The 27,731-nt window shown below is 52.2% G+C and overlaps 6 protein-coding genes across 17 annotated transcripts; 2 read left to right on the top strand and 4 right to left on the bottom strand.

The window, feature by feature from the left end:
• Nucleotides 1–168: 168 nt before the first annotated feature.
• LOC125402878 (lymphocyte antigen 6G6e-like) lies at nucleotides 169–5,355 on the bottom strand. Of its 7 annotated transcripts, none has more exons than XM_087898537.1 (6): nucleotides 5,283–5,355; nucleotides 5,025–5,087; nucleotides 2,493–2,618; nucleotides 1,550–1,683; nucleotides 864–989; nucleotides 169–772 (listed from the first exon to the last, which is right to left on the bottom strand). In XM_087898537.1, the coding sequence occupies exons 4-6, from the start codon at nucleotides 1,602–1,604 to the stop codon at nucleotides 549–551; spliced, it is 405 nt and encodes a 134-aa protein (XP_087754663.1). In that variant the 5' UTR covers nucleotides 1,605–1,683; nucleotides 2,493–2,618; nucleotides 5,025–5,087; nucleotides 5,283–5,355; the 3' UTR covers nucleotides 169–548. The 7 variants fall into 7 exon arrangements, with proteins under 7 accessions (XP_087754663.1, XP_087754667.1, XP_087754662.1 ...); XM_087898541.1 differs by lacking the exon at nucleotides 2,493–2,618 and adding an exon at nucleotides 2,305–2,433 and having other exon boundaries at nucleotides 5,283–5,316; XM_087898536.1 differs by lacking the exon at nucleotides 5,283–5,355 and having other exon boundaries at nucleotides 5,025–5,159.
• Ly6g6d (lymphocyte antigen 6 family member G6D) lies at nucleotides 4,855–7,903 on the top strand. The gene is made up of 3 exons (XM_087898535.1): nucleotides 4,855–4,944; nucleotides 5,042–5,179; nucleotides 7,408–7,903. The coding sequence occupies exons 1-3, from the start codon at nucleotides 4,887–4,889 to the stop codon at nucleotides 7,620–7,622; spliced, it is 411 nt and encodes a 136-aa protein (XP_087754661.1). The 5' UTR covers nucleotides 4,855–4,886; the 3' UTR covers nucleotides 7,623–7,903.
• A 987-nt stretch (nucleotides 7,904–8,890) lies between these two features.
• Ly6g6c (lymphocyte antigen 6 family member G6C) lies at nucleotides 8,891–12,452 on the bottom strand. Its single transcript, XM_048437827.3, has 3 exons — nucleotides 11,907–12,452; nucleotides 9,888–9,998; nucleotides 8,891–9,528 (listed from the first exon to the last, which is right to left on the bottom strand). Exons 1-3 carry the CDS (start codon nucleotides 12,124–12,126, stop codon nucleotides 9,314–9,316), a joined length of 546 nt encoding a protein of 181 aa, XP_048293784.2. The 5' UTR covers nucleotides 12,127–12,452; the 3' UTR covers nucleotides 8,891–9,313.
• A 501-nt stretch (nucleotides 12,453–12,953) lies between these two features.
• Nucleotides 12,954–15,329, top strand: Mpig6b (megakaryocyte and platelet inhibitory receptor G6b). Of its 5 annotated transcripts, none has more exons than XM_048437898.3 (6): nucleotides 12,954–13,312; nucleotides 13,584–13,868; nucleotides 14,009–14,099; nucleotides 14,468–14,514; nucleotides 14,655–14,731; nucleotides 14,956–15,329. In XM_048437898.3, the coding sequence occupies exons 1-6, from the start codon at nucleotides 13,252–13,254 to the stop codon at nucleotides 15,058–15,060; spliced, it is 666 nt and encodes a 221-aa protein (XP_048293855.2). In that variant the 5' UTR covers nucleotides 12,954–13,251; the 3' UTR covers nucleotides 15,061–15,329. The 5 variants fall into 5 exon arrangements, with proteins under 5 accessions (XP_048293855.2, XP_087754659.1, XP_048293854.2 ...); XM_087898533.1 differs by having other exon boundaries at nucleotides 13,536–13,868; nucleotides 14,632–14,731; XM_048437897.3 differs by having other exon boundaries at nucleotides 12,956–13,312; nucleotides 13,536–13,868.
• A 1,462-nt stretch (nucleotides 15,330–16,791) lies between these two features.
• Ddah2 (DDAH family member 2, ADMA-independent) lies at nucleotides 16,792–20,037 on the bottom strand. Of its 2 annotated transcripts, none has more exons than XM_048437894.3 (7): nucleotides 19,634–20,037; nucleotides 18,448–18,806; nucleotides 18,203–18,302; nucleotides 17,999–18,072; nucleotides 17,780–17,899; nucleotides 17,266–17,415; nucleotides 16,792–17,105 (listed from the first exon to the last, which is right to left on the bottom strand). In XM_048437894.3, exons 2-7 carry the CDS (start codon nucleotides 18,742–18,744, stop codon nucleotides 16,989–16,991), a joined length of 858 nt encoding a protein of 285 aa, XP_048293851.1. In that variant the 5' UTR covers nucleotides 18,745–18,806; nucleotides 19,634–20,037; the 3' UTR covers nucleotides 16,792–16,988. The 2 variants fall into 2 exon arrangements, with proteins under 2 accessions (XP_048293851.1, XP_048293852.1); XM_048437895.3 differs by lacking the exon at nucleotides 19,634–20,037 and adding an exon at nucleotides 18,945–19,618.
• A 137-nt stretch (nucleotides 20,038–20,174) lies between these two features.
• Clic1 (CLIC family member 1) lies at nucleotides 20,175–27,553 on the bottom strand. The gene is made up of 6 exons (XM_048437896.3): nucleotides 27,304–27,553; nucleotides 25,318–25,427; nucleotides 25,008–25,133; nucleotides 24,782–24,888; nucleotides 22,867–23,048; nucleotides 20,175–20,560 (listed from the first exon to the last, which is right to left on the bottom strand). The coding sequence occupies exons 1-6, from the start codon at nucleotides 27,340–27,342 to the stop codon at nucleotides 20,399–20,401; spliced, it is 726 nt and encodes a 241-aa protein (XP_048293853.1). The 5' UTR covers nucleotides 27,343–27,553; the 3' UTR covers nucleotides 20,175–20,398.
• Nucleotides 27,554–27,731: the final 178 nt, after the last annotated feature.

Here is a 27,731-nt window from a genome sequence, read left to right as displayed (position 1 = left end):
CTATTTATCTATCTATCTATGTATCTATCTATCTTAGTGGTACAGGGATCTATCTATCTATCTATCTATCTATCTATCTATCTATCTATCTATCTATCTTGGTGGTGCAGGGGGGTGAACCCAGGTCCTCATGTATGGTAGGCAGGCATTCTATCATTGAACTACATCTTTACCCAATCAATAGCCCTTTTGTTAAATATTCTCTTCATAGTTACCCCAGGTAGCCTTCCATTCCAAGTTACATCTTTCCTAACAGAGCTCCACCCCTCACCACTTCTGTCCCTTTGCCTGGGACCCACAGCTCCTTGAGGGTAGCTGACCCGGGCCACGTAGAGAAAAGACAGCAGGGGTTTCTTATGAGGTGAGGCCCCGAACACATGCATGCTGGGATGGGAACTCCAGCTACAGAAATCGGGTCTTAAGAGGGGTCCATGTTGGGTTTTTTATACAAAGCCACACTCTTGAGTGTGTCTCAGAAACATCTGTACAGGGGTCCCCAGGTCCACGATGACATCGGAGTGCTGGGTTGACAGTTGTGGACTCACAGGCTAAATGAAGATATGTGCTCCCCAGGCAAAGATGGCAGCAAGGAACAAGAGGGTGGCGAGGGGGCGGCTTGGGAGTGGCTGCGAGGCTGCCGTGTTGCACAGGTCCTGCTCACAGCACTTGTGGCGGAGAGCGTAGGGCTGTGACCAGTAGGTGGCACGGCCCAGCAGAGGGCACTGGGTCCTAGGGAGACAGCCTTTCCGCTCGATGACCTCATCCTCATGATCTATGGGACAAAGGAGGAACGCTGAGGCTGGGGGCAGGAAAGACAGAGGCGAGGAGCCACCCCGAGAAGGGCCATTGGACCAGAGTTCTACCTGAGGTGCCAACACTGATGCCACACACCTCATCCTCCTGGCACTCTGTGAGAACCGGGTCGCAGGGCTTGGCAAAGCTGCAGGTGTAACACTGGAGTCGTCCTCTGGCTGGGGAAGTGGTGAGACCTGTTGGGTCAGCAGAGGTCAGTTTTGGGGAGAAGGTAAGAGGCAAAGGCAGACCTCTGACACACAGAAGCGGGGAGAGGAGAGCCATAAAATAAGAGAAGACAGGAATATAAAATAGCAAAGGGAGAAGAGAGCACGCAGCAAAGAGCCAGGCGGAAGAAAGAGGGTCACAGTAGTCAGGTCAGACAGACAGGGACGGAGGCCAAGAGAAGCAAACCCACAGAGTGATGCCAAGAGCCAGACCCCTGAGCAGGAAGGGGAAAGGCGAAAGCTAAGTGAGAGATAAAGGGAGGAATACAGATGGGCCAAAGATTCCAAGGTGTAGCCAGAAGTGATAGTTACTCTCAAATGCTCCCCCTCCCCCTGGCCTTTGGAGACAGAGTTTGACACAGCCCATGCTGGCCTGGGCGTCCAGCTCCTCTGGCCTCGGCCTTCTGGTGTCCTAATCACGCCCTACTTCTCTTCACCTCTGTCAGCTCCCTCTCCATCCTCCATTCCGGCCCTGGCACAAGCCCCTGTCCCAGCCCTCTGCCCTTGAGAATTCCCCAGTCCACCCTTACCCAGTGCCCCAGAGAAGAACAGGATGCCGAGGAAGGCGCCGCCGGAGGGACCCATGGCAGGACCGGCTCAGCAGTCTGGGAGAATATGATCTGCGCCCCTGACAGAACACACCTGGCCAAAGATGGGGAAGAATCTGGAAACAAATACACCTAGTGAGAGAATCTGGGGTGTGGATGCAGCAACGCTCCCTTCCTACCCCCGGGTCTCTCACCGTCTCAGCCCTGCCCATGCTTGCCTCGAGGGGCTCCTGTTTTCTCAGTGTTTGCTAACTCAGCCTAGCTGTCTGCCTGCCTAGAGTTGTGTCTGTCGCCTTCCCTCCTGTCCCCCTCCCTCCCTCCAGCTCAAGCTGTTCCCGGTTCTGTTTTTCTGTCTATCCCCTCAGAGCCTGTAGGCCTCCCAAGGTCACACTCTGAGCCCTCTCCTGCCCTAGATGTTAGAGTCCTGTTTGAGTGTGGTATCAACAAAGCCCACCCACCCCTTCCCACACCCCACCCCACCCACAAAGCCCAGCTGCGAGGGGCCCTGCCTCACCTCGCTCACATCCCTTTGATTCACCCTCCCCCAAGCTCCGACATTGCTACCCCATAATTAGTCCTCCTGACTTTACTACCTTGCAGAAAAGAATTAATCAGGAGCTGGGCTAGAAGGATGTACATCCTTCCTCTGAGAAAAAGAAGATGGGCTAGGTTTCCAGTCTGGGAGAATGGCAGTAAGGAGCCATAGGGAAACTGGGTAGGGACAGAGGTTGTAGTACCTGCAGCCTTGGAGGGCTTGTGCCACTGGGCAGCCCTGGATTCCAATTCCTGTACCAACAAAAGAAATCCTTTACCCCAGGGCTGTGGTGAGGAAGAGGGTGGTAGACATCTCCGCACCTCTTTATACCCTGGAAAGGACCGAAGGCCTCAGAGATCTTTCCCTCACATGAATTTTACCAATATTTACCTTATCAGAAATTATAGTGGGCCGGCGAGCTAGTTCAGGAGGCAGGAGTGTTTGTGTGTGAGCCTAGGACGGGGTGCAAGCCCTGGAACCACATGAAGGTGGAGAGAGAAGACCAAGCACACAAACCTGCGCTCAGAGGAACACACAAATAATAAATTTAATTAACTTACTTTTTCTTTTTTTAATAATTTATTTAACTTTATTTTATGTGCATTGGTGTGAAGGTATCACATCTCCAGAAACTGGAGTTACAGACAGTTGTTAGCTGTCATGTGGGTGCTGGGAATTGAACCTGGGTCTTCTGGAAGAACAGCCAGTGCTCTTAACCTCTGAGCCATCTCTCCAGCCCCTCTTAACTTACTTTTTCTATTTTTGTTTTTTGACTGGTCTGAAACTTGATTTTTAAACCAGATTGGCCTTAAACTCACACAGGTCCATCTGTCTCTGGGCCTGCACTACATCTGGCTGTGTTTGACAATGTATGTGTGTATGTGTCTGTGTATGGATCTATGCAGGCCAATGTATGTGTGCATGTGTCTGTGTATGCATATATACAGGCCAATGTATGTGTGCATGTGTCTGTGTATGGATATATGCAGGCCAATGTATGTGTGATGTGTCTGTGTATGGATATATGCAGGCCAATGTATGTGTGCATGTGTCTGTGTATGGATATATGCAGGCCAATGTATGTGTGCATGTGTCTGTGTATGGATCTATGCAGGCCAATGTATGTGCGCGTGTGTCTGTGTATGGATCTATGCAGGCCAATGTATGTGCGCGTGTGTCTGTGTATGGATCTATGCAGGCCAATGTATGTGTGCATGTGTCTGTGTATGGATATATACAGGCCAATGTATGTGTGCATGTGTCTGTGTATGGATCTATGCAGGCCAATGTATGTGTGCATGTGTCTGTGTATGGATATATGCAGGCCAATGTATGTGTGCATGTGTCTGTGTATGGATATATACAGGCCAATGTATGTGTGCATTTGCCTGTGTATGGATATATGCAGGCCAATGTATGTGTGCATGTGTCTGTGTATGGATATATGCAGGCCAATGTTTGTGTGTGTGCATGTGTCTGTGTATGGATCTATGCAGGCAAGGGCAGGAGCCCACAGGCCAGAGAGGGCACTGGGCCCCCTGAAGCTATGGTTACTGCTGTTCCTTGTGGGCACGGGGACAAGAAGCCACTCTGAAAGACAGCAGACATCACTGAGTGATCTCTCCAGCCCTGAATACATTTTTGTTAAGGAAGTAAAGAAGGCTGGAGAGATGGCTCAACAGTTTAGAGCATTTGCTGCTCTCGCAGAGGACCCAGGTTCTAGTCCCAACACCCACATGGTGGCTCCAGGTCCAGGGATTTGATGCCCTCTTCTGGTCTCCACTGGCACCAGGCATGCACCGGGGCCCATGTCTACAGATGTGGGCAAAGCATTCATTCACACAAAATAAATCATTTAAAAAAATAATAAAAAAGAATTAAAACAAGAAGCCAGAAGTGATAGCACATGCCCGTGATCCCAGCACACCTGAAGTTGAGACAAGAGGATTGCCTCAAGTTTGAGGCTAGCCTCGACTACATGCTGAGCTTCAGGTTAACCTGGGTTATGTGTAAGAATCTGCCTCCACAAGCAAATACACACACACACACACACACACACACACACACACGCAGAGTAAATATATATAACTTAAGACAATAAAATAAATATGGCATTTAAAATTGGTATTGAAGCCAGGCATAGTGATTCATGCCTGTGATCCCAGCACTTGAGACGCTGAGGCAGGAGGACCAGAAGTTCAAAGCCAGCCCTGTCCCAAAAACAACAGCAACCAGCTAACTACATAAAGAGTCAGGTATAGTTTGATTCATTTAACAAATAAAAACAAGCGTATTATATGTTAGGAGGGCATAGTTTTGTGAAAAACAATAATTAGCTTGCAACTGCACAGAGAAAATGACATTGTTTTACATTTTTGAGAATCCATTTAGCGCTGGTTATAATCAAAGGTGGCTGGGTTTTCATAACCTACTTCTGCAACGCATCTGGAACGTGGATGAACAAAACCAAACCCTCAGATACAGCACTGAAAGGGGAAGACCCTTGGGCAGGGTATGAAAGGGCCTTAGGGACCCCCCTTTGTGGGGAGAGTCTTCTGCTGGATTTGTTGCTGAGAAAGGAAGCCTTTGGGGCTTCAGAAGACGCTCAGAGTCACCCGTGGGGCTCCTCCCTGTCCCCATTGGGGCCCTGGTGTCTGCTGGGGGAGACTCTTTCCTCGCTTTTTATTGCCCTATAAAGTTCAAGGCAAGGGGGATATAAGACAGGCAGAGTAGAGCCCGAGGGGGGGTGGGCGGGAGGGAGTGGCGCTACTGGCATAAGCAGACATGAAGAACCCCCAGTTGGTCGGAATCCTACTCTGCACCGTGCTAGGCGTTGCCTTGGGTAAGGAAGAAGCCTGTAAGCCCCTGGCACAGGCCTGTCCTTCTCTCTGCCAGGGCTCCTCTAAGGACCGGGTCACGTACCTCTTCTTTCCTGCCAGGACACCGCACACGGTGCTATGACTGCAGTGGAGGCCCCAGCAACTCCTGCAAGCAGACCGTGATCACCTGTGGTGAGGGTGAGCGCTGCGGCTTCCTGGACCGCAAACCCCAACCCAACCCTGGACAAGTCAAGCAACGTGAGTCCTTTCTAACTCACCCCCCTCGCCCCCCACCCTCCACCCCTGTCTCGACTTCCCGCTGCTTCCAACCAGCCCCCTCTTCAGCCCTGCGGGCTACTACCGTTCCAAATTCGGTCTGGCTCTGGGCAGATGGTGCCTCTGTTGTGGCAGGGCAGTCTAACCCTACTGGCTCCTGGCACTGTGCCTTGAGCAGCCCATCTGCCTTTGGCTTGCCCCGTACTCTCCATGAAGAAACTCATAGGTCCTTACGAGGGAAGAAACTGTCTCCCAAGACCAGAGTCAAAATGTTAAGCCAAACTCCGAACTTTGTCAGGGACTGGCTAAGAGCTGGAGAGGGGCATACATGAGTGAGTGCGTGCGTACATGAGTGCGTGCGTGCGTGAGTGCGTGCCTGCATAATATTTTGAAATCATTTGGTTTAACAGAAAATTACAAAAGAAATGCAGAGCTCCTGTTTCTACCCAGTTTCTTCAAATGCTAGCATTCGATGTCATTACCAAAGTCAGAAAACAACAGCAAGATACTAATTAACCTAGGCTTAGATTCAGTGAGCCAAGCTCAAACAGACTACCCCATTGACTTTTTATTTATTTTAAAGTAGTTGTTTTGTTTGTTTGGTTTGTATTTTTTCTTAGTTGGTTGGTTGCTTGGCTGGCTGGCTGGCTGGCTGGCTGGCTGGCTGGCTGGCTGGCTGGCTGGCTGGCTGGTTGGTTGGTTGGTTGGTTGGCTGGTTGGTTGGTTGGTTGCTTTGTTGGTTAGTTGGTTGTTTGATTGGTTGGGGGTTGGTTGGTTGGTTGGGGGTTGGTTGCTTTGTTGGTTGCTTGCTTGGTTGGTTGGAGACAGAACCTGTGTAGTCTCAGCTGGCCTGGAACTCACTACATAGACTTTGCTAGACAAACTCACAAATATCTGCCTGCTTCTACTTCCCAAGTGCTGGGGTTAAAGGCAAGTATGAGTCACCATGCCTTACTTACAATGACTTTTTTTTTTTAGATTTTAAATTTTATTTTACGAGCATGATTATTTTTCTGCATGTACCTCATGCCTTTAGAGGATGGAAGAGGGGATGAAATTCTCTGAAACTGGAATTATAGGTGATTATGAGCCACACTGGGTACTGGGAGCTGAATAGATTCCTCTGGAAGAGGAGCCATTGTCCCTAACCACTGAGCCATTCCCCCAGCCCCAAATTATTATTATTAAAAGATTTATCTTATGTATGAGTATGTCTGTCTGAGCATGTGTCACATGCGTGTGGGCATTCTCAGAGGCCAGAAGAGTGTGCCCGCTTCTCTGAAGTTGGGGGTACAGGTGCTTGTGAGCCTGATGTGAGAACTCAGGTCTTCTGCAAGGGTGACAACGCTCTCAGTCACTGGGCTGTCTCTCCAGCTCTCTATTTTAAAATTATTTTTAGGGGGGCTGGAGGGATAGCTCAGTGGTTAAGAGCATTGCCTGCTCTTCCAAAGATCCTGAGTTCAATTCCCAGCAACCACATGGTGGCTCACAACCATCTGTAATGAGGTCTGATGTCCTCTTTTGGCCTGCAGGCATACACACAGATAGAATACTGTATACATAATAAATAAATAAATATTAAAAAAAATAATTTTTAGGACACAATCTTTTACATCCCAGGGTGGCCTTGAACTTGTTATGAATCCAAGGATGACCTTGAACTTCTGATCCTTCTTTCTGTACGTAGCGACTGTCACCCATTCCTGTTTATGTTGGTACCACAGATCAAATCCAGGATTTTTGTACCCTAGGCAAGCATTTTACTAAGTGAGCTACATTCCCAGCTGTGTTTGCTCTTTTGTTGGGACAGGGTCTCAATTTATAGCCTTCAATATCTCAACTCAATGTGTTGGCCTTGAACTCCTGGCAATCCTCCTGCCTCAGCCTCCTGTATTACAGGCATGCACCCCTATGCCCGGCTGATCGTATTCGCTTCATTTACAAAGATGCATCTTTTTACAGATTGTCCCTTTTGTATTTAGCAGCAATTTTCCCATGTTGAGGCTGAGGCAGGGATGTGCCTGGGTTCTTGGAGCACCATAGCATTACTGTCCTAGGTGGGCCTGTTGGCCCCAACGCCCTGGTTTGAGACAGCTGTTTTCTGAAGGGACAGAGCATCCCTTTAAGTCCCTGGAAATTGCATCTGCTCTCCCATGGAAGGCACGTCCTGCAGTCAGGAGTTAACGCCCCAGTGTCGTTCTTTCTCGCAGCCTCCATGGTTTTGAGTCAGCACCACCCAGCCTGTGTGGCCACCCACCATTGCAATCAAGTGGACATAGAGTCAGTGGGCGGCGTGACCTTCACAACCCACAAAAACTGCTGCTTCGGAGACCTGTGCAATGGCGCCGTGGCAAGCTCCATGACCCCTCTCTGCATCCTGGCTGCAGCTGTCACCACCCTGGTCTGGCTCTTGCCAGGACTGTAGAGCGGATAGTGAGATTGAGATTAGGGACGGGACTGAGAGGGTTGAACGTCTAAAGTGAGAAGATAAGCAACTCTTTGTGCGCCTTTAAAATGCATGGACTATTCTAGAGAGGACTAGTAAATTCTATCCTTTGTTTGTTTGTTTGTTTGTTTTGATGACAAGGTTTCTTTACGCAGCCCTGACTATCCTGGAACTCATTCTGTAGACCAGGCTGGCCTCGAACTCAGAGATCCGCCTGCCTGTGCCTCCCGAGTGCTGGGATTAAAGGCATGCACCACTGCTCCCAGCATCTACATATCTTCTGTTGAATAGGCTGAAGGGATAGTACGGAGGTTAGCTGATTTTGAGTGTTCCCATTAACATCCATCAGTGGACCCATCAGCAGTCCCTATTCAATGACACCCTTCAAAAGAATAGAGCATCTGTCCTCAGAGACTCCTGGCACCTGCCACCAGGCCAGGGAGACTCTTCCTTCACCATGGGAGTCACAGAGGGGAAGGGCCCTGGGTTGAGTGGAGGGTTACCAGGACGCCATGACAGGCTGTCCAGGTTGCTTTCCCTTCTGTCCTTCGCCACGCGGCTCCCAGCAGGACTGTTTGACCTGAGAAAGGAAAGCCCCTGAATAACCCAGTTAGAAGGGAGCAAGAGCCAATTCTCTGTCTGTAAGCACCTTTCCTGCCCTTTCTGGGGTGCCCTCAAGCTAGGCTGCACCTGCTTCTTGGCAGGGTGTAGTCTAAATTTAGGATAAGGGTTGTTTCTCCAAACACTAGCACCAGTGTGTCGCCCTCGGGTACCGGAAAGGAGGAAGGCTTGAAAAACCTGCTCTTCTGTTTGGTCAGTCCAGTCCGGCCTTGTGGGGAAACTCCCTGGAGAACGTTTAGGCAAGGAGAAGGGTGGGGCTGGGAGTGAAATTTCCAGGGAGAGGGGTCCTATACCACCACCACAACTCTTCTCTCTCTCTCTCTCTCTCTCTCTCTCTCCCCTTGTTGTCCTGGCTGGCTTGGAACTTGCTATGTAGAGGTCAGACAGGCCTCAGACTCAGAGATCTTCGCCTCTCAAGTGCTGGGATTAAAAGGGTGTACAGCCACGCCTGCTTCTTGCTTTTCGAGACAGGATCAAAGCCGCTCATACTGGCCCTGAACTTACTATTTAACCAAGGACGGTCATGAACTCCGGATTCTTCTGCCTCTACTGCACAGTTGTTGAGACCACAAAGGAAAACCACCACGCCCCATTAGCCTGTTTATCTCCTGACAATAAACACGCAGTTTACCAGACACCCACATTTATTTCTCAAGATGGAACGAGATGAGCAGAGGTTTGAATGAATCAACCCCATGCATTGAGGTTAGCGGGTCCTTTGGGATCACTCACTGGAGACAAGCCGGTAGCACTTCCGGAGCTCATCCCAGGGTCACACCAGTGTGCATCCAGGTAGGGGTCCTTTCAGTGGCCAGTGAAGGAGACAGAGAGGTCTCCAAGGAAATGGGGAAGGACTTGGTATAAAATGGAGGGTGCCAGCTGAGAAGGGTGGCTGGAAAGACCACTCTAGGCATGGGACAATAGGGGAATGATCTTCAGAAGAAAGGAGCCAGGGGTGGGGGAGAGCATTCTGGAGAGCTGGAGTTCTCAGGGCACAGGGAGAAAGACTCAGGCTAAGAGATGGGAAGCATGCAGCCGTGGAGTGACTCTCAGTGCAATAGCCAGAGGCCAAGGCCGGCCAAGGAGGTGAGGGAGACCAGAGCCAGCGCAGGTGTGGGCCTTGGAGCTGGGCTGTTGCAGTTGTCCTGGTCACAGCACGTGGTGTTGTAGTTCAGGCCGAGCTTGTGGTTGGTTTGGTTGAAAGCCTCTCGACAGGGCTCCTCCGGTGTGCCACAGCGCAGGTTAGAGAAAACCCACATCTTTCCTAGAGGTGGGAGCCAACAGAGATGGCGTCAGAAGTAGGCACTGGCTGGCCTGTGTCCACGGGCTCCTCTTCCTCCCAAAGCTGCTTGGCTCCACCCTTCTTACCCTTCTTTTCTCTCTTCATTCTACTCATCCTGAGTGTGAGCCACAACCCTGCCTCCAGCACCCGCACCCATGTCATGGGGTTGTCACAAGCGTTCACAAACACAGTGTCTGTAGACACCGGTCAGCGCCTGGCACATAATCTTCCTTGGCCACATGCTGGCCCTGCTGTTAACTCCCCGTCCTAGCCCTGCATGGGCTTCAGTCCCAGCTTGCGTCTCCCCCTTGGTCCCTCTCTCCCGGGAAAGGCGACGTTACCAAGGTACACGTTTGTTGTCAGGCATTTGTGGCCTGGCTCCAGACGACAGGACTGGCGATCCACACAGCCCAGCACGGGGACCTTGTAGCAAGAGTGACATCTGGTGTCAGCTGGGGAGATAAGAAGTCAGGCTGAGGTGACAGGGCTGTCTCAGCCACCTCACCTGGGGTTGAGTTAGGGGTGAGGGTGGAGGACTGCCCTCTGAGCAGACGGTGTCTCTGACCTGCATTGTTCACAGGGACAGAGCAGGTGAGGGCCAAGTGGGCGTTGTGAGGAGGCGTTTGTTCTCTGTGTGGAAACCACACACCCTAAATACCTTCCTCCACCCAGCCTGTTTGGGATGAGTCAAGAGTTGTACTAACAAAAACTCGGGACTGGGGATGCCTGGGATACGGGGAAAGTTTGGCAACTGAGTAGAGGTTAGGGGATGGGACTTGAGATCGAAAGAAGAAATTGCAAAGGGTGGGAGTCAGCAGTGCCTTCAGAGGTGGCGTAGAACTGAGGCTGTAAGAAAGCCACCGTGACCAGCTTTAGAGTGACTGGACCTCTGCCAAGATCTTGGGGCGCATCAGTCCTGAGTGAATCCTATCTACGACTGTTCTGGCTGTCGTGCTATGGAAGAAGGGATGGTATCTGCGAGGCATCACTGGATTGTCTTATCACCTGACAAAGATGGAGAGTGGGTGCAGAGGGTGGCTTGTCCGGGTTCCTGTGTTGTTGGCCAACTTCAGGTTTGAGCATGCAAAGTTCCATGAAGGAATGGTCAGCTCGGATGGAGGAGCCTAGTATGCCTCCAGGAAACCCATCTCACTTTAGGGGTAAGTGTTCTGGCATCTTCTCTCTAGAAAGCTCAGGGAGCGTTTCTGATTCTTGAGAAGGCTGTATGCAGTCATTGGAACCACCCAGAAGGTTTTGCATCTCTGGTGGGGATACAGGAATGTAAGGCAGGAAGGAACAAGCTAAGAGGAGCCAGTCGCGCCCCTCAGTGAGGCGTGGGGTGGGATCTTGGGGTTTCTATAAGAATACTGCTCAGTGCAGAAGGGGAGTGAAGGCTGGCATCCTGGATCCTGGGGATCTACGTGTTGGAATAGGGCTGGCCAGAGAGAGTGTCCAGGAAGGGGGTGCACTGGAGTGGGAAATAAGAGACCCAGTGCCATGGCAGGTAGGAAGAGTGAATCAGGAGAATATGGGGCTAGGAGAAGATGGCAATGAAGATCTGGCTCCTTAATAACGGATCAAGAGCCAGCTGTGACATTTGTGTGAACCCAGCATTTATTTAGGAGGTAGGGGTGGGAAGATCAGAGCATCAAAGCCAGCTTTGGCTACAATGTTAGGGTCCGAGAACAATCCGCCACAAAGACAGCAAGCCAAAAGTTAAAAATGAAAAAACAAAAACAAAACAAAACCCTGCTACATCAGAGAAGCTCCAGGTTTCAAAATCCAGACCGCAACCCTGAGCCAGGAGCAGCAGTCAGTTTCAAAGGGAGAAAAGCACAGAGACCGTCCCATCCAATCAGAATGTAACGGGGGGGGGGGCGGGGGGAGACGTGGAGAAGCAGTTGGGGACTGGTCACAGTGGGACGGTTTTCAGCCTATTAGCCTATTAGGGAGTTCTGAGGTCTGGTGGCTGGTTCTGGGCCCACCAGTCAGAAGGAGGTGGTATAGTCTTATTCTAGACATCTGCATAAGGGGACTGGGGGCTGCAGCTCAGTCTCAGGAAATTGTGGGTAGCAACCCAGGGCAGAGTGGTAGACTAGGAACAAATGGAGTTCCTGCTGCTAAGTGGGATCCAACAACACACGACTCTGACAAAAGAGAAACAAGAAATGGAGGGAGGCAAAGGAGGAAAGAAAGGAAAAGAAAATAGAGCAAAGGAGTCCATCCTTCTCAGACATCTGATCCTAGAGGCATTGGGGAGACTAAGCCAGGTAGGGTTGGGACTTCTTGAGATCCTGAGTAGAGAGAAATATGGAGTATTGGGTAGGGTTGGGGTGGGGCCTGGGGCCCCTGGCACTCACCTGAGACCCAGCAGCAGAACAGGGCAGTCAGGGTGACCAGCAGCAGGTGTTTCATGGTGAAGGTGCTGAGAATGTCCACAGTCCCAGAAGCTGTCAGTGGGTTCTCGGGATCCAGTTCTGAGAGCTGAGCAGCCTTTTCGGAATTTATAATCCCAAAGGCCCCTCCCTTCCAGGCCTCTGCCCTCTGTGGTACCTCCCTCCCTGTTTGTACCCAGCTCATCAGAAAGACTAGAGGTGGGGAGGGTCCAAGCAAGCCTGGGTAGGGATGAGAGATGAGGGAGGGGGGTGGGAGAGAGGATCAGTGTCACTAGTGGCCAACTCCATTTTGGATCTTGGTTTTAGGACCACCCACGGAGGGCCCCACTGCTCTGAAGGAGCATCAGAAAAGCCTCTGGGACTTAAACAGCCACAGTGCCAGCTCCTGCTGGCTCCTAGGAAGTGGGCAGTGGGTTGTCGCCCGAGCTGGTCATCCACTTGGGTCCCTGGGGGTGGGGAGACATTGATCAGGAACATGCAAGTAGAAATTGATGAAACGGACTGGATTTATGTAGATTCATTCTCCATCCTGCTTCCAACTGATGATGCTCAGCCCCGGGGATAAAGGCTTGTGACATCATGGAGGGTTTCTGTGATGTCATAGAAGCAAGCGGGGGGGGGGGCTGAGGCTGTAGATCCTGAAGGCCCACATTAATATGCTAAGGATGCTCTCACACCCCTGGTTTTGGGAGGATCACCTTGGGTAGGGAGGAACACTGTGGGCACTCAGGAGAGATAGGAAGCAAGATAAGAGCAGATGTAATAATAATGTCATGCCCTGAGCATTCCTGTGTGTCATCTGTTGTTTCAGGCGGCCTCAAAGTATTTATTTGGTTCTCGCATGCTTTTATCTCCATTTTCCTGATGAGGTGACTTGTTCACATCACCCAGCTACTGTGTGACAAAATCAGGATTTGAACTCAGGAAGCTGAGCTTCAGAATTTGTGGTACTTGGGGGTCATGCTAGTTTGCTTTAAGAAGAAAAAGAAGAAGAAGAAAGAAGAAGAAGAAGAAGAAGAAGAAGAAGAAGAAGAAGAAGAAGAAGAAGAAGAAGAAGAAGAAGAAGAAGAAGAAGAAGAAGCAGCTTAAAGCCTATGCAAAAGGTCCCGAGCACAAATTTTAAAGAGTTTTGAAAGATTTAAGACTGCTAGTTGGTTTGTGAGAATTCCTCGAGGGGATCCAGGAATTGGCCGCCTCAGGCTTGCTCTTATCTGAGCCCCTGCTCGCAGTAGCCCTATCCCTGCCCCTCTGCTTCCCTCTCCGGTCTCTCTGCTGATTCACTCCCGCCTTTGCGTACCACATCCTAGCCATGGCCCTGGTTCTTCAACTGCTGCCTCTGTTGCTCTCAAAGGTCCAGGGGGATCCCGAGGGTAGGCCATTCCTGGGGAGCTGTGATGGGCGGGGAAAGACTGAGACAGGCTAGGGTTGCCTGTGGAGGGGACTGTGTATAAGATCCAGAACGTAGAAGGGCAGAGTAGAGGAAAGAAGGTGTGGGGGCGGGGGGAGGGCGGGAAGGGGAGAAAGACAGACAGAGGCAGAGAGATCTAGCCTGGTAAACTAGCCCTAACCACCCACTTCTCCCGCCTTCCCTAGTTTCTCTGGAGGGCAGCCCTGGGGACCGGGTGAATCTCTCTTGCATAGGGGTCTCAGATCCCACCCGCTGGGCTTGGGCGCCTAGTTTCCCTGCGTGCAAGGGCCTGTCCAAAGGGCGCCGTCCGATCCTGTGGGCCTCGTCCCCAAATGTGCACGCACACTTCTCTGGCCGCCTGCGGTCCCTGGACACTGGTATCAAGCGGCTGGAGCTGCTGCTGAGGGCCGGGGATTCTGGCACCTTTTTCTGCAAAGGACGCCAAGAGAATGAGAGCCGCACGGTGCTTCAAGTGTTGGGGGACAAAGCAGACTGCAAGATTTCAGAATCTACCCACGGTAGGTCGAGGACCAGATGCAGAGGGGCACTTAGTTTGGACCAAATGTGGGGCGGAGTCTTGTAGAGCCGGGGAGCTAGTAGGACCCTGTGGTCGTACCCCTGACCTCGGCATCCCTCTCTGCCTCGCACATCTCCCCAGGTTCCGGGTATCCCAAGGTCCTGATTGCTCTGCTGGGCGTTGGGCTGGTGCTGGGACTGGGTGCCTCGGGCTTGGTCTGGTGGCGGCGCAGGTGAGCACTGGAGGCGGAGTCTGGCTTAATATAGGGTGTGACCAGTCTGGGCGGGGGTGGGGGACAGAAAGAGGTGGGAGAGAACCCTAACCTAAGCAAAGAATAAAGAACTGGAGGCTTGGCGGTGGTTTGAAGAAAGCGAGAGGCTCAGCCCTTGGGTGTAGGCTACAGGCTGGAGTAGAAAGTCCAGGCTGCAGGAACCAAACTAGGAGGGCAGAAAGCCCAGCGAGTGGGCGCGACCAGGTTCCGGAGGAGCCTAAGTTGTTTTGCTGGTCGGAGACTGCAGTTTGTAGAGTTCTCATTGGCGCCGCCTGCGGCCGGGGAACCAGTAGGGCGAGACTGGTGACTCTCCAAGGACTTCCTTACAGGCACTCGTCCCCGCCCCCGCCCTCGCCTCGACCATTCCCCACATTTGGTGAGATTAACTGCACCCCATCTCCTCCTCTCCTACCCGAACAATCCCTAACCCTGAATTGAGTCTGAGTCCTTGCCGGTAGCAGACAAAGTTGGTCGTTTTCTCTTCACCCTTCAGCTCTGTCCCTCCCTCCCACTCAGCTCCAGTCAGAAATGCTGAGCCGCAGCGGCCTTTAGAACAGGAGTCCAAGATCTCAGGCCACGTGGACCAGGAGCCGGTAAGGGCCTGGGGATAGGAACGCGGAGGAAAGGGGGTCAAAAAAGAAGCCTAGCCAGGTTGTAGTTGAGCAGCCATGGAATTCCAGGACTCTGGAGGTTTAAGCAGGAGGTTGGAGTCCAGACTTGCTACACCGTCTCCGCTGCACACAGGGGCGGAGGGTTGATTCTAAACTAAGGGGTCAGATTGCAGAGACCATCTGCCTTCCCCCTCTACCTCCTTCAGAGTCTGCACTATGCTGATCTGGACCACTCCGTCCTCGGGAGGCACCGCCGGACGTCCACAGTGGTTCCTGGTGATGCCTCCACTATTTATGCGGTTGTAGTTTAAAAGGAGGCCCTTGTTCGCCACGCCCTCCAATCCGGGGCTTCCCTTCTCTACACAACCTCCTCAGCTGGAGGGGGAGGACCATGGACAGAGGCACTCGCCTGCGTCTGGATACCTGCGGTGTGGGTCTGCCAGCTGTTTGGCCATCTCTCCTATAACGTCTTAACTTCATCTAAAGATAATCAAGCCGTCTGTCTAAGTTTTAACTCCCAAATAGACATTCTATCTGCTCCCTCTCCTTTTCCAAACAAGCATTTTGAACTTCAGGCATACATCCGGCCTCATTTTCCTGCCTCACTCCATCCCTGTGCATTCCTGAGATGCAGCTGCAGCTGCTGTCTGTAAGGCTGCCAGGGATGTCCTAGCCAGCATGATAGCGTTCACATACATGGCCTTAGATCACCCCTCTCTAAACCCTGGTTTACTTTGTTGCCGCAGTATTTCTTCTAGACATCCTGCCATTCTGTTTGCCTCTTTCTTTCTCCTTCTTACTTCCTCTTATAGGAAGCTAGCCAACCCTCAGCCCCCTTCCCTCCAACCCAGACCTCAGTCCTAGCACACCCTTGTCCAGCTGGCCTTAGGCATTTTACTCAAGGCCCATCAAACTTGACTCAGCCATTTCCCAAGCTATCCCCTGGGCCCTCCTCCACATTCTTGTGACCAACCCAAGTTGCCCAAGCCAGAAACTGGGAGTCAGGGCACACCAACTCCTCTCCCACACAGGGACAGCTAGCTCCCCCATCTTTCCTTTAAAGATTGGCTCTCCTGTAGCAGAGGCTGGCTTTGAACTCCGGATCCCCTCGCATCCACCTTCAGTGCTGGAGTTACAGCGACAGCAGGCGTGCACCACCACACCAGGCCTTGTGCCTGTCACTGGCAGACCTGTCCCTGTCTCCATGTCTAGTGCCGGCACTAGAGTATGCTTTCATCATTGCTGCGTGGGTGGCCCCCAGTCCCGTCTCATCCTCCTGCCCTCCCGTAGCCACCGCTGCTCCACTCCCGAGGCTTGGGGTCCAGATGCTGTGGCACTTTGTGTCCCAGGCTTATCTGTCATTCCCTGTGCACACGTTGCCCCCCTTAGATTCTCCACAGCTTTCTCCCTACAATATTCATTGGCCCAGTGAAGTAAACTCCATCTTCTGAATTCCTTTTCCTTCTTCCTCACTGGGATAATTATTTTTCCCGGGATTTCATTCAAATGTAGCCTTTTCTAGGATTCCAATCCTCATCCCAAATGCTCACCCACTCCTGCCACAAAACTCGAGGCTCTAGAAACCCCCTGATCCGAACAGACTCCCGAAAATCATGCCAGCATAACATATCTGCCAAATTATAAGAAATTATCGGGAACTATGAGTTTCCGGACATCAGGAGACGAACCCTTTCGAATCCCTGGGAAAGCCACAGACCATGAACAAATGTATGTCTGGAAACACTGTTCTCCACCAAACAAAGGAGGACAGGTAATCCGCCAGAGTCTGAATCACGGCCATTTAGGTGAAGTCAGAAAATGATCCACCCATGCGTGGAATCCCCTTTTCTGCCCTGGGTATACTCCCCACAGCAATCTCTTGTCCCTTTGTACCTCAGCTCTGTGACAGGGCCAGGAGTGAGCCAGGGACACACAAAGAGGAGGGTTTTTAAATAAAAAAGTCTTCCTCCCCAGCACTGACCCCAGCTTCAGGTTTCGGCCCCACCCCATCCCTTTGTCCCAGTGAGACACCAGCCACAACCTTACCTAAAAGGCCAATTTTATTTTATTGATTCTGACAGAGAGGACTCACCCAATGGCTCCTATTCTTTGTTTCACACTAAGCCCTCCCTTGTCTTGGGGCCTCTCCCCACCACTACCTACCTCCCATCTTCTATTACCTGATTCTACCCCCTATACGGCTCTATTCCTGGCCAGTTGGAGCCCCACGCCCAGGCCCTCAGCAGTGGGGGCGTGTGCTGAGCACCAGGCAGAGGGAACTGAGTCCAGCGCCGGCCTTCTCCAGTTCTGAGCAGGATACTGGTACCAGGGTGACATCTGAGAGCTTCTGCAAAGCCTGTGGGGAGGACACCGCAGGTGTTCTGATACCAGAACCAGGCTGCCCTCTGGTCAGTTCTACTGACCCCACCCAGGCTTCTGCAGAAAGGCGGCCTGCATTCCTCCACCGGGAAAGACAGGCTTCTTTCTCTGGTTGGTGGAGTTTGCTCCTCCCTCACCTCCTGGCTGTTGGGCAGGTCCCCACCTCCACGGTGCAGGAGGAAAGGAGTGGTACCAGGTAACCCAGGACGGAGAAATAGACAGTCAGCAGCTGCGTCATCGGGGAGGGTCAGAGAGGCGTAGGGGTGATCAGTCAGCACTGCCATTGCCTGGAGAGAGGAAGAGAAGAGTGTGTTGAGCTCCCCACAGCTCAGTCTGACCGAACATAAAATAGAGGCTTGGGACAAGGGTTACATTTGTGAGATAATAATTTCAAGTATATAACACATGCTGTGTCAGACATTGTCAGTTTCTAGGTCTCAGCCACTTTAGCTACCATTTACTTTTGCAGCTCCTCCCCACCTCTTCCGTACCCCTTGTTTACTAGGATGTCCTTTTGTGTTTGACAAGCGTCTTAGTGAGGACAAGGGCCGAGAGCAATTCTCAGAGCTAGTCAGATTCCCTGCCGCCCCTGCTCTGAGTCACGCCCACTTTGTTGGCCACGCCTTCGCCACCAGACCAGCCCCGCCTCACCCTGACAGCCTTTTGGGCAGCCTCGCTGCTTCCAGCCACGACAGTGCGGGGTCCCCCCATGCCGCAGAGGCCGCGCAGGTGCGAGGCTCCGGACACCGGCACGGTGGAGACAGCGAAATCCTAGAGAGACCAGAAGGATTTAGGGGTGCGTAAGGAGCCCAGATCGAGCCCTCTGGCACATTGGCAGCGCTCCCTCCCCAAGTTATTCTGGCTTCTCACCCGGAACGTGTCTGCCACGATCTCAGCTCCTCGGTGATTGGTCCACTTGGAGAGCCCTACGAAAAACTCCCGGCCTGAATCCGGGAGGACACCGAGGTTTGAAGGCCAGAGTGAGTTTGGAATCAAGACCTGAGATCGCCTAATTTCCCAAACTCTGCTTCCTTGCGCCAAGTCCCCAGGGGCGCTGACTATCTGTAGCCTCACCTGTGAAGAGGACGTCGGTGCCGTCCAGCGTCGCGTTCTCGTCTCCCATCTCCACAATTCGGAGCCCCAAGTCCTGGAGGGCTTGGCGGACTCCATCAACCTTGGAGGAGAGAGCGCCGGCTGAGCCATTCTCCTTCCCTACTTCCTGCCAATCCCAGACATCCAGCCTCCTCCCCACGACCGCTACCCCCCATCTCGCGCGCGTGTAATTCTGTCCTCCAACACACCCGTACCCTGCCGCTCACCTCGGGCCTACGCGCTGGGCTCCAGGGCCGCGTGATTAGGGCCGTGTCTCCTTGGATCACGGCCGTGTCACCAAGCAGTGGTCCCAGCGGCAGTGATTCCTCGGGAGGCAGTTCAAGCAGCTGCAGCCCTAGTCGTTGCCTCAGTTTACCTCCTAGTACTCCATGCTCCCTTTGAGCTTTAGCCAGGTCCAGAGCCGGAAGACCAGCCCCCGCGCCCTCCCCGGATGCCAGGCTCTCGGGGACACCCCGGATCAGGGCATGGGAACAGCGACCCAGCCCCTCCCCCGGCGTCCCCATCCCATCCACACAGATGTCCCTTCCAGCCAAGCTGATTTCTGTTTTCTCTTTACTTCACTTGTCTGGGAGAAGAGACAGAAAGGGGGAGGGTAGCAGAGAAAGACATGCAAAGAAGAGAAGGGGGGGAGTGTTAAAAGCTCCTGGGTCTTCCTCCGGCCATCTCCAGGCGCCCCTCCCACTCTGCCCCACCCCCTCCAGACCTCTTCGCCCTGTGGATCCCGCTCAGCCTCCTTTCAGCAGAGATCTACTTTAAGAGGCGCCCAAAGAGCAAGACTTGGATCCTTAATCTCCCAAACACCTGTTGCCCCTGCTCCGGGGCTCCGCTAGGTCCCTGCCCCGCGCCCCTCCTGGCAGCCGCTAGGATGCGCTCACTCCCCAAAAATGCGGCGGCCCCGCCCCCTTAACCCTCAGCTGCTCGCAGCAGGAGGGACCCGAAGTCCTGCCAGGGACCCTCAGAGGTTATGGGACTGGAAAAGAAAGCTGGGTAATGAATGAGTCGGGGCCTGGGATGTGGAAGCCCTGAATGCTCGAATGAGAAAGGAGAAGAGGGCCAACCCAGAGAAATTGAGTCTAAGGAGTTAAGCATCCTTCCTCTCCACCCTGGCTGGTCACGTTGCCCTTCGAGCGACCCAGTATACACCAGACTTAGTCCCGGAGGACTGGGAGAGGTCTTCAACAAAATCCGGAGGGCGGGGAAACGGGGGGCGTGGAACCACTCCTGGCTTCAGAACTCGGTACCCCTGTCCATCTTCCACCAAAGTCTATCCTGCCCAGCTCCTCGTTCAAGTGCAGGTTATTCGCAGACTCCGTCCGGTGCAAGCACCGACCCAGCACCCCCAAACTCCAGCCTCTCCATACCGTTCGGGGACAGCCCCCTCTCCAGACTCACCAGCGGCCACTTCCACTCACGCAGCGCTGTGATTTCGGCCTTGGCCCCACCCCCAGAGGAGAGAGTTGATGAAGATGGGAGCCCGAGTCTTCAAGCGGGGGAGACTGGGAGCTTGGGCTTTTGAGGGGTTCCCTGGGTAGGCGAGCTCACAGACGGCGATGGGGCGGGGGCGCGATGGTCTGGCGGCTCCGGGGCATTGTCTAAGCGGGACGGGGAGGGATCTCCCAAGACCACGCCCATTCCGCCCTGCTAGGCCGCGCCCATTCCTCCAGGACTGAGAGCCCACCCCCCCACCCTGAACTCCGGCACCGCCCCAAGAGCGCTGCCCAGGCCCATTCAGATGCGGCTGGCCCTGGCTGCCGGGCTGCAAACAAGACATGGACCACAAAACAGCCCTCTAATGGACGGATGCAGAACATGGCAGCCCCTGCACAAACACTCCCCTCCTTAATTCCTGGTAGATGCCCTGAGCTTAAATAAGATCATTATGACCCTTCCCCTCTACACTTTAAGTCCTCTTTGTGTAAAAAACAACACTAGATTTTCGTTCTGTATTTTATTACCGAAATACATCGTCTTACCCCCCACCCCCACCCCACAATAAAAATCTTACCCTTGTCGCCTATGCTTTCTCCCACTTCTCCCTCAGCCCCACACGAGTGCCCCGGATTTCCTGACACTGGCTATTCTGGAGTGTCCATTAGGCAGCCTCCCAGAGCCTCTATGGGGAGCACAGAAGTGGGCGAGGAAGCCTTGAAAAGCAGCTCATTTCAGGGCCTTGGCCACTTGCTCATAGGCCAGCTCTATCTCCTCGTCGTCTGGACAGGTGGAAGCGAATTCTTCCCGAGCGTAAGCGTTGGTCAAGTACCGATGAACTCCACGGAAAGCCTCTGGGATGGTGAAACCTCGGTACTTTTTACACACCACCTGGGGGTTAGAGAGAAGTCAGCGTGTCAGCCCCAGGGAAGACACGCTTGCTTTGCTCTGGAGCTGTTGGTCTTTCTCTTCCTCCAGGGTCTTCCAGACCATCTGGCTTCAATTCTTAGCGTTCGAATTCTTTTGTTGCTGTTGTTTTGAGGCAGCGTCTCTCTCTCTGTAACCCAGGTTGGCCCGATCTCCAGAACCTTTCTCCTCAGCCTGAGAGCTGGGAGTACAGGTACACACCCCTGTGGCTGGAGTCTTTAAATCTTTTAAATTTATTTTTATTTTATGTGGATGAGTGTTTTGCCTACATGTATGGCGGTGCACCATGTGTGTGCAGTGTCTGTAAAGGCTAGAGGAGGGTGGCAGATCCTCTGGCACGCATTACAGACGGTTGTTAGCTGCTGTGTGTGTGCTGAGAACTGAACTTCGGTCCCGAGGAAGAGTGGCCAGTGCTCTTAACCCCTGAGCCATCACTCCAGCCACATTAGATCCTCTTACTGATTCCTTCCTTTCTCCCTTCTTTCTTTCTTTTTTTTCTGAAGACAGAAATCTGTGTAGCCCTGATTGTCTTGGAACTCACTCTGTAGACTAGGCTGGCCTCAAACTCACAGAGATCCGCCTGCCTCTGCCTTCCGAGTGCTGGGACTAAAGGCGAGCGCCACCACCACCCGGCTTCTTATCTAACCTGCCATTTGAAATCTCCAAGATGGCCAGCTCAACTTTTCATTTTCTCAAACCCAATTATTAATAGCCAGCTCCTTACCAGACCAACTTATTCTGTGATTTAACTCTCCTCCTCTTGAGTAAAAGAAGAGAAGCCAGACATGGTGGTGCACGCCTTTGATCCCAGCACTGGGAGGCAGAGGCAGGAGGATCTCTGCGTTTGAGGCCAGCCTGGTCTACATAGCAAGTTCCAGGATAGCCAGAACTAAATAGAAAGACTGTCTCAAGAAACCAAAATAAATTTAAAAAATAGTAATAACGAGAGAGAGAGAGAGAGAGAGAGAGAGAGAGAGAGAGAGAGAGAAGGGAAGGGGGGAGAGAGAGAGAGAGGGGAGGGAGCGGATAAAGCAATGGCTCAATGGTGAAGAACACCCACTACTCTTGAACGAGTCCAGAGCTTGATTTCCAGCACCCACATTGAATCTAACTCCCTGCACCTACACTCACAAGTAATTAAATACACATGGGGGGGGGACACAGATAGGATAGGGACATATGCTTAGCCCTGGATTTCCACACAAGGAGTAAGAGTTCATAAAGTGAAACATTATTTTGTAGTGAATTGTCTCTTTTTTTTTCATTTGATTTGATTTTTCAGGTCATATATCATTACCTTGATGTGAATGTTTTATATTCGATTTGATTTCAACCTTTTTGTGGGCAAAAACTAATCGAACATCATCTGGTTCTTCTTCTTCTTCTTCTTCTTCTTCTTCTTCTTCTTCTTCTTCTTCTTCTTCTTCTTCTACTACTACTACTACTACTACTACTACTACTTCTTCTTCTTCTTCCTCTCTCTCTCTCTCTCTATCTTTTTAGGAGGGAGGAGACCATTGTCATCTGAAACAGGGTCTCATTCTGCAGCTAAGGCTGACCTCCAGCTCAGCCTGGAGACCGCTGAGAATCACGGGAAGGGCCCACCTTGCCCAGCTCTCTGGCGGCCTAGTTCTACTATCAGTCAGTCCACGGGGAGGGATAATGGGCCTATGTTTTACTAAGTTACACTGTAGCTTTAAGGCTATGACAAAAACATAGGAAAGGGCAACTTGTGTCTTCCTCGGGAGGAAATGGGAGGCCTGGGCTATACAGAGAGTTACTATGTAGATACGAGAGAATCCTGCTTTGTTTAAACTTGGGATTTGGCAGGGATACAGATGCAGGAAAAGCCTTCTTAGAAGTAACCCTGGACACAAACAGGCACTCACGCCCACACACAGAAAATCTGGAATGCCGCTCTTGATCAGACACTGCACAGTATTAGTGATGGGATTCTCTTAATGGGGCAACAACTGCCGAGGGATAGGCTGGCACCCTGGGCAGGGTCCACCATTGGTAACAATCTACAGAAAGATGGGGCGGGGGTTGAGATTGCGCCACTTGGTAAAGGCACCTGCAGTCAGGTCAGGTGACTGAAGTTCAGTCTTGGGGATCCACATGGCGGAGGGAGAGAACCAACTCTCTCAAATTGTCTTGTGACTTCCATACCCCATTTGTGCCCCGTCCACTTACAATAAATAAAAGGTAATTTTAAAAAGTCTTCACCTGTACGATCCATCCCATCCTCTCCTCCCACAGTGACCACCCACCTGTACAATGTGAAGCTTTGGCAACAAGTTACAGTCAGCCAGGGTGAGCTCATTGCCATCCAAGAACTTCCTCTGAGAGATGCCCTCATCTTCAGCGCTGGTTTCATCCACTTCTTCTGGGAGGGGGGATGTCAAGTAATTGTCTAGAACCTTCAGGGCTTTCAGGAGCCCCTTCTCTAGATCTGTGTGAGAGGGGAAGCTGATTAGAACCGCAAACACTGGGGGAAATAGTCTGCCCAAGAAGAGCCGTCTAGCCATTAGAACCTAGCTCGGATCTAAAGCAGCTGCTTAGCGTGTGAGACCCTGAATTTGATTAAAGAAACCAACAGCACCATGTATGCTATTATTAACTATGTGTGTGAAATGCATGTGTACAGATGTTTGCATGTGTGAGGTCAGAAGTCAATATCCAGTGTTTTCCTCAATGACGCCATCTTTTCTTTCTTTCTTTTTAAAGGATTTTAAAAAGAAAATTTTTTTCTTTTTAAACAAATTTTGTTTAAACAAATTTAAACAAAAAATATATTTTTGTTTCTGTGCTTATGTGTGAGTCTGTGGAGTATATGTACACCCTGTGCATGCAGGAGCCTGAGGGGGGCAGAAAAGGGTTCAGATTCCTAGGAACCGGAATTATGGATACCTCTGAGCTACCATGTGGGTGCTGGGAACTAAACCCTGGACCTCTGTAAGAGCAGTGAGTGCTATCTTTCCAGTCTCCACTTTATTTTATACAAGGCCTCGCCCTGACCTTAGAGCTTACCAATTAGACAAGATTAGCTGGATAGTCTCTGTCCAAACCTCCTCCTACCTCTACCTCCCCAGCACTGGGATTATCATAGTGGCCCATCCTGCCTGGATTTTGACATGGGTGCTGCACATCCAAACTCAGGGATGCATACTTTCATGGCAAACACCTTATTGACTGCGCCATCTCCCCAGCCCCTGGCTTGCAATTTTTCCCCTGAGCGCTAGATATTTTATTGAGTGTAGGGTTTCACACACTAGTCAAGCTCTATGCACTAAATCACACCTCAACCTCCTCGTCCAATCAATCTATGAGCAAAGTCTCAGGTACTTCTCATGTCAGCCCAGGAAAGGGATATCACCCCCACTTCCAGATCTGGAAGCAGTTTTAGCAAGGACCCTCTCAGAATCAGTCCCCAGCTTCACCAAAAAGCAAAATAGTTATGCAAAAATAGTAAAAGAACTGTCTGGGTGCCTGATAATTCGGCAGCACATGTAGTGGTGTGTGCGGCATGCATGAGGGTGCACTTTAAGAATAAACTCTAGCTGGGCAGTGGTGGGGCATGCTTTTAACCCCAGCACTCGGGAGGCAGAGGCAGGTGGATCTCTGTGAGTGTGAGACCAGCCTGGTCTACAGAGAAACCCTGTCTCTGTAGTTTAAAAAAAGAAAAATCTGGTTGTGGGGCTGGAGAGATTAGTTAAAAGCACTTTTCTGCACATATGGGTTCACAGATAGACATTCAGGAAATACATACATAAAAATAAATAAAACTGCCGGGTGGTGGTGATGCACACCTTTATTCCCAGCACTCGGGAGGCAGAGGCAGGAGGATTTCTGTGAGTTCGAGGCCAGACTAGTCTACAAGAGCTAGTTCCAGGACAGCTAGTTACAGAGGAATCCTGTCTCTAAAAAACAATAAATAAATAAATAAATAGATATTAAATAAGGATAAATAAAATCTCAAAACACTAAACAAGAACCCCTCCAACCCCAAAAGTCCTAGCAGGGAGGCAGCAGGGAGGTTGAGGGGTAAAGCCACAGTGGAGGCCCAGATGATGTCCAGGAGCATCTGCTCCATCTCCCTGACAACCAAACTCCGTGGGACTCCTGGTGCCTCTCAACTCTAGGGTCTTCTCTCTGGGACTGAAGCCCCAGCCCTGAGAGACTCACTGTCATTGAGTGCCGGGTTTGAGTTCTTGATGTAGGCAGAAAACTTGGCAAATATGTCCAGCCCTGAGGTGTTGGACTCCGGGTTCAGAGCAGCCAGCTTTGGGTACCTGGAAGGCAGAGGGAGATACTGAGCTCTTCCTGAAGCAGACTCAGTCCTACTGCTCCCCACAGCCTTTATTCTCCAAAGCCTCCCAGCTCTGTCTCCTCTTCGCCAGTGCCCCTGTACCTGGGAGGGCACAGCACGGCTTCCAGGAACTCCTCGATCTTGTTGGTGTCTGTGTGCACTTCGGTGCCATACAGCAGGAACGGGAGCTGTCCACCTGGGCAAAGTTTCTGAACGGTCTCTGTCCGTCTGGAGAAGGGACCGGGCGTCAAGAGAGGAAAAGGGGGGTCAGAGCAGAAACGGGGACATCGAGATGGAGGAGAATTAGATTTGTCCCAGACGAACTCTAAGGCAGAAGGGCTCGTGTGGGTGAGCGCGTGCGTACATGCGCACATCAACACAGGGATGTTTAGAGGAACAGAAGTGGGCCCACCTCTTGGTGTCCACGGTGGTAACGTTGAAGGTGACTCCCTTGAGCCAGAGCACCATGAACAGTCTCTGGGAGAAGGGGCAGTTCCCAATCTTGGCCCCATCACTGCCAGCCTGAAAAGCAACCCCATCCCAGCATTAGGCCCTGTGCATGGCACCCTTCCCAGGCCATGCTCTACATACATACACCGCTGTCCGTACACCGCTATCCATATACTGCTGTATTCGACAAGCTACTCCCATAGTGGACCTATTTTCCCCTTCGGGCCCAGGTCAAACCTAGGGAGGATCAATGGGTACATTTTCAGCAGAGGTAGACTCATGGCATCCCAGTGATGGGCAGGTGGGAGGCAGAGAGGGACAGTTAAATCTTGACAAGCTTTGAGAATCCGAATCCACAAAGCAAGGAGTAGGGGGACTAGGTGGGGTTGGAACTGAATACAGGATCCAGACTCGTGGATCCTAAGCAGAGCTGAGGAGGGGTGGGGTGTTGGAAACCAGGGTCCCCATTCACTGAACCTCTATCCATGCTGTTTCTGGAAGCTGGGCGGGCACTCAAGAGGACCTAGACCTCACCTGAGAGATATGGAGGGCCTAACAAAGGGGGCAAACTCTCTAATTGGATGGAGGTGACCTCATCCCCCAAGGGACACCTCCCCCCTAGACTGAGGGTGATTCATCTCTGTGTCTTCAGGCCTCTGCAGCTTCCTTCCTGGCAAGGAAGTGGGGGCAGGGACCTATACAGAGAGGCCGAGGCAGCTGGGGCCACCCTTATAGTTCCCTAAACCTTCATTCTCTCTGCTGGTCCTCCTAATTTATGCGCCCTGGTTCTCCAAGGTCCCCCTCACAGGCCATAAGGCCAGAATCTCTACAGCATCACTACACCCAGGAGTAAAAATAGCCCCTGGAGGCGAGTGTGAGGTGGGGACCACACCTAAGGGGCGAACTTAGGCTTCAGTTAACTTCCCCGGGCCAAGAAAGTGGGAACGGCTGCTGGGAAAACGCCAGCGAAAAGGAGAAACAGACAGAACACACATCACCACATAGCCAGGATACAACCGACACACAGGCAAGACACACCGACAAGATGAACAAGATGGGGGGAAGTAGTGAAAAGGGAGGCCCCAGAAGCGGAAGGTGGGGAGAAGGCACACACAGGAAGACAGACTTCCATGACGGGGAGTGGCAGGTGCTGGAGGGCACAGGCCCGAGTGGGCGAGGAGGGCTGCAGACAGCGTTTGGTTTCCAAACCCCAAAGCAAGACCCATTTCTCCTTGACCACACCCACAGAGGGAGGGGTGCTTTTTCTTCCACACCCACCAGCCCGGCATTTTCACCCAACCCAGGGGGTCTCCTGGTCCCTGTACCGATTACTAAACTTTGATGTCCTTCCTGCCTTCTCGTCTCTGGCTTCCCTCAGCCCAGGGGTGGTGCTGCTTCCTGAGAGCGCCTTTCGGTCTCACCAGATTCTCTCTCTCTCTCTCTCTCTCTCTCTCTCTCTCTCTCTCTCTCTCTCTCTCTCTCTCTCTCTCTCTCCCCCCACCCCGTGTGTGTGTGTGTGTGTGTGTGTGTGTGTGTGTGTGTGCCCTATCTTTCTTTCTTTCTTAGGGCCACATGTCCTAGCCGATTCTCCTCTGTCCTTCTCAAACCCGGCCACTGTCCGTTTCTCGGTCCTTACTTAGGTCGTCTGGATCCCTGGACCCCACACCATACCCCGCCCACTCTCTCACACTCCTGAAAATCCCCTTTTCTCCACTTTCTCTCCTTTAGGCTGCTGTAAACCTCTTCTACAAACTTTTTAGGGCGAGTCCAGAACTCTCATTACTGTCTCACAAGTCACCCCCCCCCCCCAAGAAACCCAGCCAGAAAGCACCGGGGCTAGGGGTGGGGTCAGCGAGGAAAGGAGTTGGGGCGTTAGGATAGAGCTGAGGAAAGGGGAGGATTGGCTTGCAGAAATTCTGAGGGTCGCCAAAGAAAGAGGTGTTCTTACCTTCACGAACAGTTCGACCTGAGGTTGTTCTTCAGCCATGGTTGCGTCGGGGACCAGGAAGCAGCCGTCGCTGGGGGAACTGGGAGGGGCCGGGACCAGGGAAGGCGGGTCTCACCAGTCGGGGATCCTTTCCTCCAGACTCAGGGCTGTCCCTTCGGCGCAACCCAAGTCCGATCAGATCCTTTCCTTTGCTCCGACGCGGCTTCCCACCGGCCCGGTGCACCCCACACCCTGCTTCTAACCACCTCGGGTCCCTCCCGTTTAGCTCAGGGAGCAGCTGACTCACCGGCCGGCCCCGCCCTGAGCCTGGGGAGGGGACCGGGAAGGGAGGGACTCGAGAATCGTGGAGTGGGTCGGGGACACAGGAGGGGGAGGGACTCGAGGGTCGTGGGAGTGGGTCGGGGACAGAGGGGGAGGAACTCGAGGGT

This window comes from Myodes glareolus, chromosome 18, assembly GCF_982192425.1.
Source record: "Myodes glareolus chromosome 18, mMyoGla1.1, whole genome shotgun sequence".
Lineage (NCBI taxonomy): Eukaryota > Metazoa > Chordata > Mammalia > Rodentia > Cricetidae > Myodes > Myodes glareolus.
This window is presented reverse-complemented; position numbering and strand designations above follow the sequence as displayed.